This window comes from Neopsephotus bourkii, unplaced genomic scaffold (genome assembly GCF_033783945.1).
Source record: "Neopsephotus bourkii isolate Nb327-2 ecotype Australia unplaced genomic scaffold, CSIRO-AGI_Nbou_v1 NB_1637, whole genome shotgun sequence".
Lineage (NCBI taxonomy): Eukaryota > Metazoa > Chordata > Aves > Psittaciformes > Psittacidae > Neopsephotus > Neopsephotus bourkii.
The window spans coordinates 5,148,469-5,161,027 of NW_026902112.1; the positions used below are offsets into that span (position 1 = coordinate 5,148,469).

The following is a 12,559-nucleotide window of genomic DNA, read 5'->3' on the forward strand; positions in this document are numbered from 1 at the left end:
ATGATTAAATAGATTTCAGGGCTGAGAGGCTTTATTCCCTGATATGAAGTTGAATAATTTATTCTGGAATTGGAAAAATCAAGTCAGTGTACAGGAAAAATCTAAGATGATACTACAGTAGATCAGATGATGCCCAAGTGCAACTTTGGTTTATGTCTTTCTGATACATAAACTTTCTTTTCAGCACTCAATATATGAAGTGTTGGTATGAAATATCTTTTTTTTTTTTATCCTATATCCATTTCTAACTGCAACCGAAGAAAATGCATCAGTTCAACCCATCAGCCTAAGTTGATGGGTATGTTCTGCTTTTCTTCAGCGCACTTCAGGATAGACTGTTTATCTCTCATTAAACATCTGTGGAGAATCATAAAACCCATTAAAGCAGCTAAAAATCCCAAAATTCAATAGCACTATTTTGTTTCTAACTGCTGAGGTTTTTGCGTTATGTTTTTCACAATTAGGGATACGGCACTTTCAACGAATGTATCATGCACTTGACTATGTGCTGAGGGATATAATGGGCACTATCTGAATCTACAGTACCACTTAATGTATTTTAAGTGCAGTATTAGTGATTCAGCTACAAATGCAGCTTATTAATTCTCTGTCTTAAGGATGAAAACATGATCTAATCGACAAATATTCTTTGGGGCTTCTTGACTTGAATTTGCTTGCTCTAGCAATTTGCCTAGAAGCAAAAGCTGGTTTGAATAGGAAGTGTTTTCTTTCTGCAGGACCAAATCAAGTCTTCCTTTACAGAGAAACCATTTCAAGTCCATTAGCAAGGTAATGCAAGTGATTCAACTTGCTTTTTGCTTGAAGTTTCTCTTTGATTTTCTTTTTCTGTACCTGTGGCCTTAAAATTGGTAAAAAATCAAAACATATTTCTTTACTGTATAATTAATTGCCCAAATAAAAGGCCAAAAGACATTCAAGCACATGTATATCATTACACCATTTTGTAGATGAGTTAACAAGGTTTGATTTCCTATGCTTTTGTATTATAGAATCATTTAGGTTGGAAAAGACCTTTACTATCATTGAGTCCAATAATTAACCTGGCGCTGCTGACTCCACCACTAAAGCGTGTCCCTAAGCACCAGATCTACACATCTTTAAAATACCTTCAGTGATGGTGACTCAACCACTTCTCTGGGCAGCCCATTCCAGTGCCTGACAATCCTTTCAGGGAAGAAATTTTTGCTAATATCCAGTCTAAACCTCCCTTGGCACAACTTGGTGCCATTTTCTCTTATTATATTTCTTGTTACTTAGGAGAAGAGACTGAGAGCCACCTCACTCCATTCTCCTTTCAAGTAGCTGTAGAAAATGAGGACCCCTGAGCCTTCTCTTCTCCAGACTAAACAACTTCAGTTCCCTCAGCAGTTTCTCATCACACTTGTGCTCCAGACCCTTCACCAGCTTCACTGCCCCTCTCTGGACCAGCTCCAGCACCTCGATGTCTTTTTTCTGGTGAGGAGTTACTGAGGAGTACTTTTTACTGCTCAGTGACAATTTTCACTAAATTTAGAGGAGCTGAGTATTTGTTTTACCTTTCTTTTCTGTCAAATAGGGTGAAAATAGCAGAACTGGCATTCAAAAGCAGAGCCGAGATGAGAATAGGATAAGCCTTGTTTTCTCAGGAAACCAGACCAAAAAAAAACCCAATAAAAAACCAAAAGAAAACCAAAGAAACCTAGTCTTGCACATTGCAGTAATTTTTTAATATAATTCAGTGTATATTTGTTCTTTGATGCTGCCTGTTTCACTCATAGAGCAATCCAGCAGCTGAGGGAAAAAAATATAATGGAGTCTTTGGTTGCTAAGAAAGGTCTGGAAGGCAGGGAAGGGGAAGCTCATCCCATCACAACTCCTCAGCCTTATTTCATTCAACAGCTAAAAACTAGCCTTGATATTTTTAGGGGACCCTGAAAAAGACTGAACAGTTGAGAGCCCCTGCATGATGAAGAGCAAGAATGGTCTGGCTGATTTCTCCCAGCTCCTATGGTGTCACATCTGAGGTACTGTGTTCAGCATTATTCTCACAAAGCCTTCAAGAAGTGGCATTGTTATACCAGATCCAGAATCCAGGAGCTGTGCATTATGCTGGAAATTTCACTTCTGTATGATAAATTACAGCAATGTGTCTCACTCTCAGAATATATCATTGTTTTTTATTGCTGTACTTCATGAAAAAAAGAAAACACCAGAAGAATACATAGAGCTTTTTGGTATCTTCAGTTTAGTGAGAATAATCACAAATCTTGTTACAAGTGCTTTCTTCCTTCCTTCTCTCTCTTTCTACAGTAATATGTCCTCTTTCAATCTAGACTGTAAATTCTCTGAAGAGACGACAATGTCTGAATCCCATTCTGGTCTGAGACTAAGTAAACAATCCAGAAAGAATTTATATAGCAATATACTAACAGAAAATGCCACAGCAAGCACAGGTATGACAAAGTTATTGATAAGAAATGTAATAATATTTCCAACTTCAGCTATATTATATTTACACAGAGGGTCATGGAAACACCTCAAGCATAAACACTACATACAGAGGGACTATTTCAGAATGTTTCAAATTAAGAGAGGAACATCTTCATTATTTTCAAAATCAACATAACTATTCTTAGTCTCTGCAGTCTTCTCTGGTTGTAGCTTAATAGGTCCCAGTCCAATTCGTTCCTTTTCTTGGATTATCTTTGTTATATCAGGGAATGAATATTTACTAGGATCCACTTCTAATTTCTCAACTTGTCTGCCCCTGAAACAAGAGGGAAACAAACAGAAAGAACTTAATTTCAGATACAGCAGAACTGTTTTGTGTGCCTGTTTGGAAACCTGTTGGCTTCTGTGTGAGAGTTGTTACTGAGTCCAATTAAACCAGGATTAAAGGTATTGTAACTTGAAAAGTGATTGTTATTAAAAAATCTCAGTGTAAACACAGGAAGTACTACAAAATCTCAGAGATTTTAGACAAAAGAATCCTTATCTTACAAACATGAGAAGTTCATTTTTTAGCTAATTTGCTCTGTCTATATCAGAACATGGTGATTGCTGATATCACATTACTGAAGGTTGTCTTTGGATGTAAGACAGGGGTGTTTTAATCTAATTGGGTATTTTGTTCTTTTTTTCTTTCTGTTCCTTTTTTAACACAGTTCCTTCCCGCTAGCTGCCTATTCATTTCTATGTGACAGATTCATCTTTGAAAGCAGAAATGCTTTTATATAGTGAGAAAAAGTAATTATATGGAATTATTTGCTTTTATCTGCTAACTCTTCTATTTTAGCAATATGAATCCTCACCATGTTTGTAGTATGAACAAAACCCTAAATGAAAGTATAAGACAGGTCAGAGGTATAACATCATTTCCAGATTCTACTGCTATGAAGGGTTTTCTTTTAGACCACACTTAGAAACGTGTACAGGCCACTCATTAAGGCAAGCCTTCCACAGCACATGATGATCAAAGATATGAAATATACTTTCTGCCTTCCAGCATTTAAAGCCACTGCTTTTTTGTAGTAGAGGAGCTGAACAACGAAATGGAAAAATGTAGCCTGTTTTCAAGTAATTTGTAACTGTTTACCTGAAAAATGGCAAAGTGGAAATCTGGCTGTATAATAATGTTCTCATTTCTTCAAATTCCAACACTATTTGTGCACCTTCATATTAATTTACATTTCATACTGAGTGCTGCTTTGGGTCAAAGTTCCAAGCTCAGCATTATGAAAGACAGGGAGTCACTCTTCAAAGACGTGTGAAAACTCCATGTTTACCCAAGAGATCAGAAAGGTGCATTATTAGAACTCAAATCGACAAAAAAGTGGCAAAGTCACTGGATGAAAGGATGCATTTCTTTGATGACAACACAGGTAATGAAAATATGTAAATAACATCTATTTAAAGATTTTTAACTGAAAATACCCCATCTTCAGCTGTTAAAACAAAGGTTTGCAAAGCAGCTTCCAAATGCTGCCAGTGCTTCTCCATCCAGGCTCTGTGATATATGAGCAGACATCCAAGCCCGTATCTGTGTGCAGGATCTCTGTCCCAGAGAAGGAGAGATGCAGAGGGATTCCAGGGAGGTTTCATCCTCTCCTCCCATGCTACACTGAGAAAAGCATGACTAACAGAAGAAGCAGTCATCAGCCTAGCCACCTTATTCATCAGCCTTATGCCACTAGATTTTTCTTGTGTTATGGGAATTATTTGATCATTTTGCTGAGTGGCAAACAATTACATAAGCACCCTGCTTTAATAACCATAGAATTATACAATAGTTACATGGCACAAATGAAAACTACTCAGAGAATTTTATGGGTAACAAAGACAAATACGAGAAAACTCCTTTCTCTTTACCCTGAATGTTCTTCTATTTATAATACTACACAGTTTACTGAAGCAAAAGTGGATTCACTTTGTAGTAACATTTTATAAAATGTTCATCCCCAAAACATAAGAGACATTTTTGTTTCCTGTGTAATTTATGATATGTGCTGTGATCCGGAATCACTGCATCAGTGGCTTTTGAGGGAAATCACAAAAAATGCACACCCTGTCCATAATCTTACTCTAATCACTAATCTGAGGCACCTCAGAAAAAGCTAAAAAAGCATAAATATGAATTAGACTCATGTTAGAAAATATTTTCCTTAAAGTATTTTAATTAGTAGTGGTATTTTACAACTCTAAAATTGTACGAATTGCTAGTCATGAATATACAATAAACTGTGGAGTTTGACTAGATTTTTGCTTAGGAGCAGACTAAATTCAGTATATGAGAAATTAACTAACAGTGACCATTGACAGTAACAATCCACATCAGCATGAAAGGATTATACACATGTGTCATTCTCAAAATGTAATTTGCACATGTTATCTAGAAACATCTATTAGCAACAGACAATAGGAAAGACTGAATATCAGGCACAAGTGCTTTCTCTGCTGAGAATCTGCTCCTATTTTAGTGTCATCTGTGCAAAAAGAGGCTGGGTATTGATGACGTAAGACTAACCACCTGAAACGTCTGGGAAGAAAGAATGAGTTATAGGTCATCCAAACATCTTTTTATGTATAATTCTGCCTAGCAGAATAGAACTAATCATGTCGCTGAAACTCTTCAATGAGCAATGGTAAAATAACAGTGATGAAAACAATAACACTTCTTGAAGGACCAGCTACAGCACATCTCTGGAAATCTCAGTGTTCCCAAATATTTTCAATGTCAGGTTAAAAGGAAAAAAGAAGTTCACAGTTTTTGGCACTGTTACCTGCAGCTGAGTGTTCTCCACTCAAGGGAAAATTATGGCCTCAAGATTAGAGCTCCATACAAAAATAAATAACTCTGGATTAAATCCTTTCTTTTTTCCTGGCATTTTTTCCCCTTAGGAAGGCTATTTCTATCTCCACGTAGTTCAGTGATTCTTTTAACAAAGAAAATGAAAAAACTCCGCAATAAAGTCAGCCCTTCCATTTTGCATAACTATAGCAGGCTGCTGAACAATCTGGTGTGTGATTGAGCACATATCTGATAATTTGATATTTCTTGATAATTTACACTTTTGTTCACACAGTTCCTAATCCCCATATTTGCTATTTTAATGACTTGACAGTTACATTCCCCTGTTTCAGCTTCTGAATTTCAATAAAATTTAGATTACTAAAGCTTTCTCATATGCTTGATCCAGAATATGCAATTTTTGACATCTGATTGAAAGTTTCCTTTCTGGCATCAGGATTTCCAAAGATATTTACAAGTCACAGCCAACAGCTTTGGAGAGACACTTATTCCAGTCTTCTAGCATTGTGAATGAAATGGCAGAAAAGTCATTATCATATTAGAAAAAGTGCTAAAAAATCCTTTTCTTGAATAAGAAAATAGTTATTCCAGTAAATGGAATTATATCTTATTTGGGAGCTTCAAGAAAGTAAATCCTTAGTTATGTATGTTAAAAACTGACCATGAATGTGTGACACTTGCCATAGTCTGGCCTCAGCTTTTGAAAATACAGGATTAGAAAAATCTATTAGGTAATCTAAGTAAATAGTTATGATTTTATAAATACTTGGAATACTAATACATCTTTCATTGCATAAGAGGCCTTTCAAATCTCCCTACATAGATGTAGTCTGAAATGAAGCTATGACTGGAGTCTTCAGTCAGTGGATCATTGGGAAGATGGGAATACATGACTGGTAGACTTCAATTCTTTTTTCAAGGACTAAACTACAGTTAAGAAGAACTAACAAATCCTTGGTAAAGAATTCTGATTAAAGAAAGGCTGATGATATCTAGGCCATTCTGTTCTAAAAGGCAACTGCCTCTCACAAATAGGATTCGTCAGACTGAGAATGTATATATAATACTAGCAATTATGTTTCTCAAAGTTAGACAGAAAATCACAGTCACAGTGACATTTTTGATTTCACTCGTCCATCCTTTAGCTTCTTTTGCACAATCACTTCAAGATACTGAATTTTGAACTGGTCTTGTCTGTCAGCAAGAGATATGCTCTAACAAACACCTGCATAGGCAAACTGATCGTGAATTTCTCAGTCTGGCTATAGTATCATCTTATTTTCACTCCTTGATTAACCCAGAAAAATAAAAAGCACTGTTAAATTCGTCAAAGTTGAGTCCCTAATGTGCAAAAAATAGTGAAGCTTACAGTGAAAACACATTCCATTCTAACAAGGTGACAAGACTTTGTTTACAAAGTTACAGAGTGTTCCAAAGAGACTTTAAAGTACATCTCCTCCCTCAGCCTTTTGTCCTTGTAAGGTATGCACAACTGGAAATTACTTCAGATTGTAGTGATCAAGAGTTAACTGAACAGAATGTGTAAGAATACTTTTTTCCAGAAGGGCACGTTTCTGAAGTCTCCTCACCCTTATTACAGTTATGGATTGCTAGATGCCTTTGTGTGCAAAGTAATTTTTACTCACTTAAGAGACACCCCACCTTTTGTTCTCCTCATTTGTCAGATGATCAAGATGTATACCCTCTGCTTTGATCAGCTCCAGGCCTCTATGAGAACATAAATCAGTCTATACTTTAATGAGTAAAAACACCTTTTTAATGTTGCTTAGTTCTACCTAACTCCACTTTTGGGTCAAGAAATGAACTGATTACAACTTCTATAAGTCCTCCTTTCCCACACAATGTAACTTGCTTTGTAAAAATTCTCAATATCTTCATGACAGTTATCAAACTGGTAGCCAGAAAACCTGATACAGAAAGAGGTATCTTTCATGTATTTTTAGGTATCTTTCTTTGACTGAAGGAATTCAAATGCATGTATATTTACAATTAGAGACATTTTTTATTTTTCTTTTCTTTTTATTTTTAATGTTAAAGGAAGAATAGCCTAAACCCAAGGGTATGAGACAAGAATTATTGACTTCATCTTGAGATTTCCACTATGCCCTCAGAAAAGTCAGTTCCTGCCTACACCTGAATTTCACCTATGCAACTGTGATGAACTCAACTTCTGTACCTCAGAGACGAATTGTGAGGCCAGCTACAATAAAGAATGGCATACTCAGCAACTGCATAATGGAGGCTTTGCAAGTATAATAAATCAATCTGTCAAATTCCCCCCCATAGGAACTTGTCTCTTTGAAGGTTTGAAATACAATTTTTTATACAGCCACAGAAGAATTTCTCTCATGTGGCAGAAGTGATAATAGTATCATCATGTAATCTAGCTAACAAGAGTTAAAGAGATTTAAAGCACTGCATTATAGTTTAGCAGATTATACGTCTGATAGCATTTAGCTAAGACATCTGTAGCTGTCAAGTGCAATCACTGTAATGAATGTTCTTCTGTAATCTAAGAGACAACTATTCAGCAAATTTTGAACATCTGGATAGTCAGCTACTTTACAACTAAAAAGAGGTCAAAACTCACTATTTTTAGTACGAACTGTAATTCAAAGGACTTTTTTCCTATTTCTATTTTTGTGATATATATTCCTGTAATATTTTAACACTAAGACTTATATTTTTCCTTCAAAATCTGTGGTAAGCATATTCATAACTACATAAAACTGCATTGAAATCAAACAGAAATTCATGAAGTATCACCATGCCATGGATTATCTTTAGTTCATCACCTAGCAGGAAAAGAGACCATTTCACATTATTACTTCCATTACTTCTATACTCCCATTATTACTACTATTCAAACACTTACTGTGTAGCTAAAGCTAAAGGCACACTGACAGTTCAAAGGAAATTCATAATCCTAATCACAGGTTACCAACTCTGTTTTTTAGCAGAATCCATTTTGAAAACAAATTATGTTAGTTACTTAACAAAGAAAAATCTGATTTTCTCCTGGAAAATAAAAAAAAAAGCTAAGATTTATTTTTTAGAACCTATTTATTTTAATGTATCTAATGCTTTAGGTGTACTCTTATGGGAAAGAACTATTCCTTTTGCAAAGTAGATTCATTGAATAGGACTATAGAGCAGATTGGGTTGGAAGGGACCTTTATAGGTCACCTAGTCCAAGCCCCACCAGTCCCCCTCCTCAGGGCTTTTTGCAATCCTTTCATCCCCCAGCCTGTACTGATACTGGGGATTGCACCACCCTGTGTGCAGGACCTCGCGCTTGGCCTTCCTGAAACTCATGAGGTTCATATGGGACTACTTCTTTAGCTTGTCCAGGTCTTTCAAAATGACATCCTATCCCTCAGGTGTGTCACTGCTGCCTAAGGAAAGGATACAGTGCTTGGCTCGTGCTCATGAAGAATCTCAACAAACTTTTGCAGTCTCCCTGTCATTTTCCCATCATCTAGGTCATTCAAGAAAAGAACTCATGACTGATCTTTATTAAAAATAAGACACAGTAGCAGTATACTTGATATTGAGACCCATGATCCATAATGCTATTTTTTAGGTTTAGCCTATTCATCAAAACTCACACCAAAGAAATCAAACAAGACAAAAATTGCAACAGCTTAACAAACTTTGTTATTACCTTATCTTATTCTGATATGAATACCATTGCCTATAGCAAGAGGAAACGGAAGATTAAGAGATATATCTTCGTATTTGTACTTAGGCCCAGTCTATATCTACAGTGTTGGCTAATAACACTTGCTAAGAGTAAAAACAAAAAATAGTGTGTCACTGATATATGATTCTGGCAGCCATTAACTGTGAGACTTCAAGAGCAGAAGTTTACATCATATTTAAAAGGGTAGATATATGTTATAAAACCTTGCAGAACTCCTTTTCAAATGTACTTATTATTGCAGTATCTCAACCAGTAGATCAGTGAGAAGCAGTTCATGAGAGGGATTCATAATCATTGCTTTCTAAATGGCTTTCAGACTTGAGTTACACAGCAAGGAGCTCTGCAGATATAATTCTCAGCTGGTTATTTAGTTTTAATATACACCATCTTAGTAATCTGAATAAACTGATGGAACAAAACTGATAGGCAGAAATAAGTGTTTTTTTGGCTCTGCTGCTGGAGCAGATCGCTTTATAAACAGCACCAGGCAGGCTATTAGCTTTTAGACATAGTTTTACTCTGCACAAATCAATATTTTCATACTTTCAACAATAACATAATAAGAAGCATACATTCTGGCATGTGAGTAACACATGGAGAAAAAATGAAATAAAAATAATGCAGAAGAAAAAAGGAAATACCTTCTTGCATTTTTTTGCAGTGCACTGCAGTCAGAATGCTTAACTGGAGTTGCTACTTTTTGCTTAGGCAGGATTATTTCTTTAGCCTGAAATAAAAATAGAAGAATAATTCTAATGAAAGTTGATACTTATGCTCACAAGCATTTATATAATCTCTCAAAAATAGAAAAACTAAGATAGTCTGAATACATTTTCTCTTGTGACATTTACTTTTCTGTCAGATTTTAACACTCTTCACTCAGCATGAAACACATGCATAAGGCAATTTTAACCAAATCATCTGAATGGAATTATATTCAAATATATATATGAGTCTATATATAATTTTTTAAAATATATACATCTATTTGTATTTAAATATATGCTGTCTTGTTTAGTACCATGTTAACAATGCACATTACTAATTTTCTCCACAATAACTAACTGATCCATGATGTGCCTCTCACATTTCACTTCTGGTATTCATGTGCAAGTTCAGACATTTTAATCAAAAACTCAGCTGCAGTCTGGACACTTTAAAAAAAGGACAAGTGACCAGAAATGAACAAAGGACCAGGAATTCCCTCAGCTCCTTTGCTAAAACAGAATCTCAAGTTCAAAATCCAAGTGAATTCCCCTTCTCAAAGAAAACATGTCCATCACCATTTTTTGGAAGACGTGTTGTTGACAAAAGGGAATTTTATGGCAAAACCGTATCTCTTTCCCCTCTTTAACATCATAGCAGAGGGACCCCTTAAGCACTTGACAGGAAGGAGAACAGGAACTACTCCAAATAGTAAATTTTATTGACTATTTCTTACTGTAATTGATTTGAAAATAGTCTAGGTTAGAAGACCAGTGAAGTTAAAGTCTCTGTTCTGAAATATAAAAGAAATAGGACAGAGCCTGTAGCTTCTGTTGTTCATCTCTGAAATCCATTGGGAAGAAGCTGATCCCCTCTGATTCTGTGTTTACTCTGAGGGAAAGCCTATTTCTTTGGATCTTCCTTCTCTTCTCGGGAGGCCCTCTAGTGTTCTGTTCTTTTAACAATAATTCATTCCTCTGATCCCCTTGAGATTAATGTTTCTTACTTTGCCCTCAGAGCACACCAGCAAGGATGGTGAATAAATTTGCTGATTCCAAAACCAACAGAAAAGGTTTCCTTGACAAGAAGTGATCCTGGCACTTACGGAAGGGTTAGGATTTGCCTACTAAAAATTCTATTATCAGTTATCAAGTAGCTTAACATAGTTCTCCTGTGCAAAAGATGCCCTCTTACCCCTATTCAAGAAAAAAAATACAAATGATATTCTCTAATTATTCTTGTTTTTGAAACACAACTCCATATACAGCAATGGTATGTGAGCTTCACCACACCAGTAGCTGACTGACTGACATCCCTTAGTGATGGTGATGGTGATCAAGTGAGGACAGCTGCTCTGGAAAACAGAAATACCATAGTTTCAACTGTGGCCAAAACCAAGATTTTAGGCTTAGCAGAAAGATAGCTGTCTGAAATTTAAAGCCTGTGATATACAGGAAGATAGACTAAATTAATATAATGAAACTTCCTGAAAGCTATTCTATGCAACTCTTTCTAATATTTGTATTAATCAGAAAACAGAAAGAAGATCCCTTTTAACATCATTATCAGAAAATTCTAGAAATGGATGTGTTAAGTAGAATCTGGAATGAGTAAACAGAAGGAATAAAAAACCCTAGATTTTTAAGCTAAGTCAAGCTAAGCCACCTTTTCACTCTGCATCTTTTTTCAAAAGCAACTCTCTTCTACAACAGGAATTCCACTGAGCAATAGTTTCCCTGAAACACATTTATTCTGAAAGATGAATAGGTTTCTAGTGTTCCGCAGCTGTGTATCTCCACAAGTCTTTGATGGTAATGAAATATTACTGCATTTACCATACCTAGATAAGAGAAAATTACATAATGTAATTCTATCAAATAACCTTTCCACTGACATGCATAATATATACCACTCCTATTTTTAAATTAATTAAAGAATCTAGCTCTCATTGATCTCTAAATTTTTAAATGCTTTTGAAGGGCCAGGCAATAAAAAGCTGTCAGAATTCATTTGTGATTCCTTATATAACAAAAAATTAATCAAAAAGTCCAAAATTTTCTCTCTGATTCATTAAAATAAGGACAGTGAAGTTTTAAAACATGTCATGGAATGTTTCAGAGCCCTAAATGAAAACTGCTTGTTAATAACCGTGGGGTTTGATGCTTTCTCTCAGATGTTAATTAAAATGCTATTGGTGTAATCTACTGATGACATTTTACAAAATCATTGATTTAATATGCAATTTTGGTCAAAGTCTATTAAAGAAACTCTCAGGTTTTAATTTTCCTGCATCATCTGCAATGGTGACACTGCCAGAGCAGAGAGGTTCAACATTTGAAAAGCTTCATGTCACAAATGTTTTTCCCAGAAAATGAGGCATATCCAATGCAGTCACTATCACCTCCTTATTCATGCAAAATCTCTGTAAGATGATTATTACAGTATAAACACTACACTTTAGAAGTGTCACTGTATCATTTCACTGAGTATTGTGTCCTTCAGTTTGTTTCACTGACCTTGCAAGAAAACATGGCTGCCTCAGAAAGACACCCATTCAGCAGTGATTTGCTGTACAGTAAATAGCACATTTAAGAAAAATGTCTCCAGAAAAGAAGGTGAAAATTATTTGGTTTTTTTTACTTCACATCAAGTTTATGATCTCCAGCATTTGTGCTATGGCAAGGTCATCTGAGAGGCAACCAAAGAGGTTTTTGTTTTCATTTTAAATGCTGGGGAGCTGTGATCTGGCTGGAAGATGAATGGTGATAGGTTTAGTAACCTGATCAGAAACTGACTAAAGCAAGTGAAAAACACCTACTGAA

General features: G+C 35.6%; 1 protein-coding gene across 3 annotated transcripts in view; it reads right to left on the reverse strand.

Annotated features, from left to right (window-relative positions):
• Window positions 1-2,483: 2,483 nt before the first annotated feature.
• LOC133223448 (dynein axonemal assembly factor 11-like) overlaps window positions 2,484-12,559 on the reverse strand; it is a 44,942-nt gene continuing 34,866 nt past the window's right edge. For all 3 annotated transcript variants that reach the window (XM_061374132.1, XM_061374131.1, XM_061374130.1), the window contains 2 exons: window positions 9,674-9,759; window positions 2,484-2,767 (listed from right to left, as the gene is read on the reverse strand). In XM_061374132.1, the coding sequence (XP_061230116.1) occupies window positions 2,581-2,767; window positions 9,674-9,759 (273 nt within the window). In that variant the 3' untranslated portion in view covers window positions 2,484-2,580. The remainder of the gene's footprint in view (window positions 2,768-9,673; window positions 9,760-12,559) is intronic.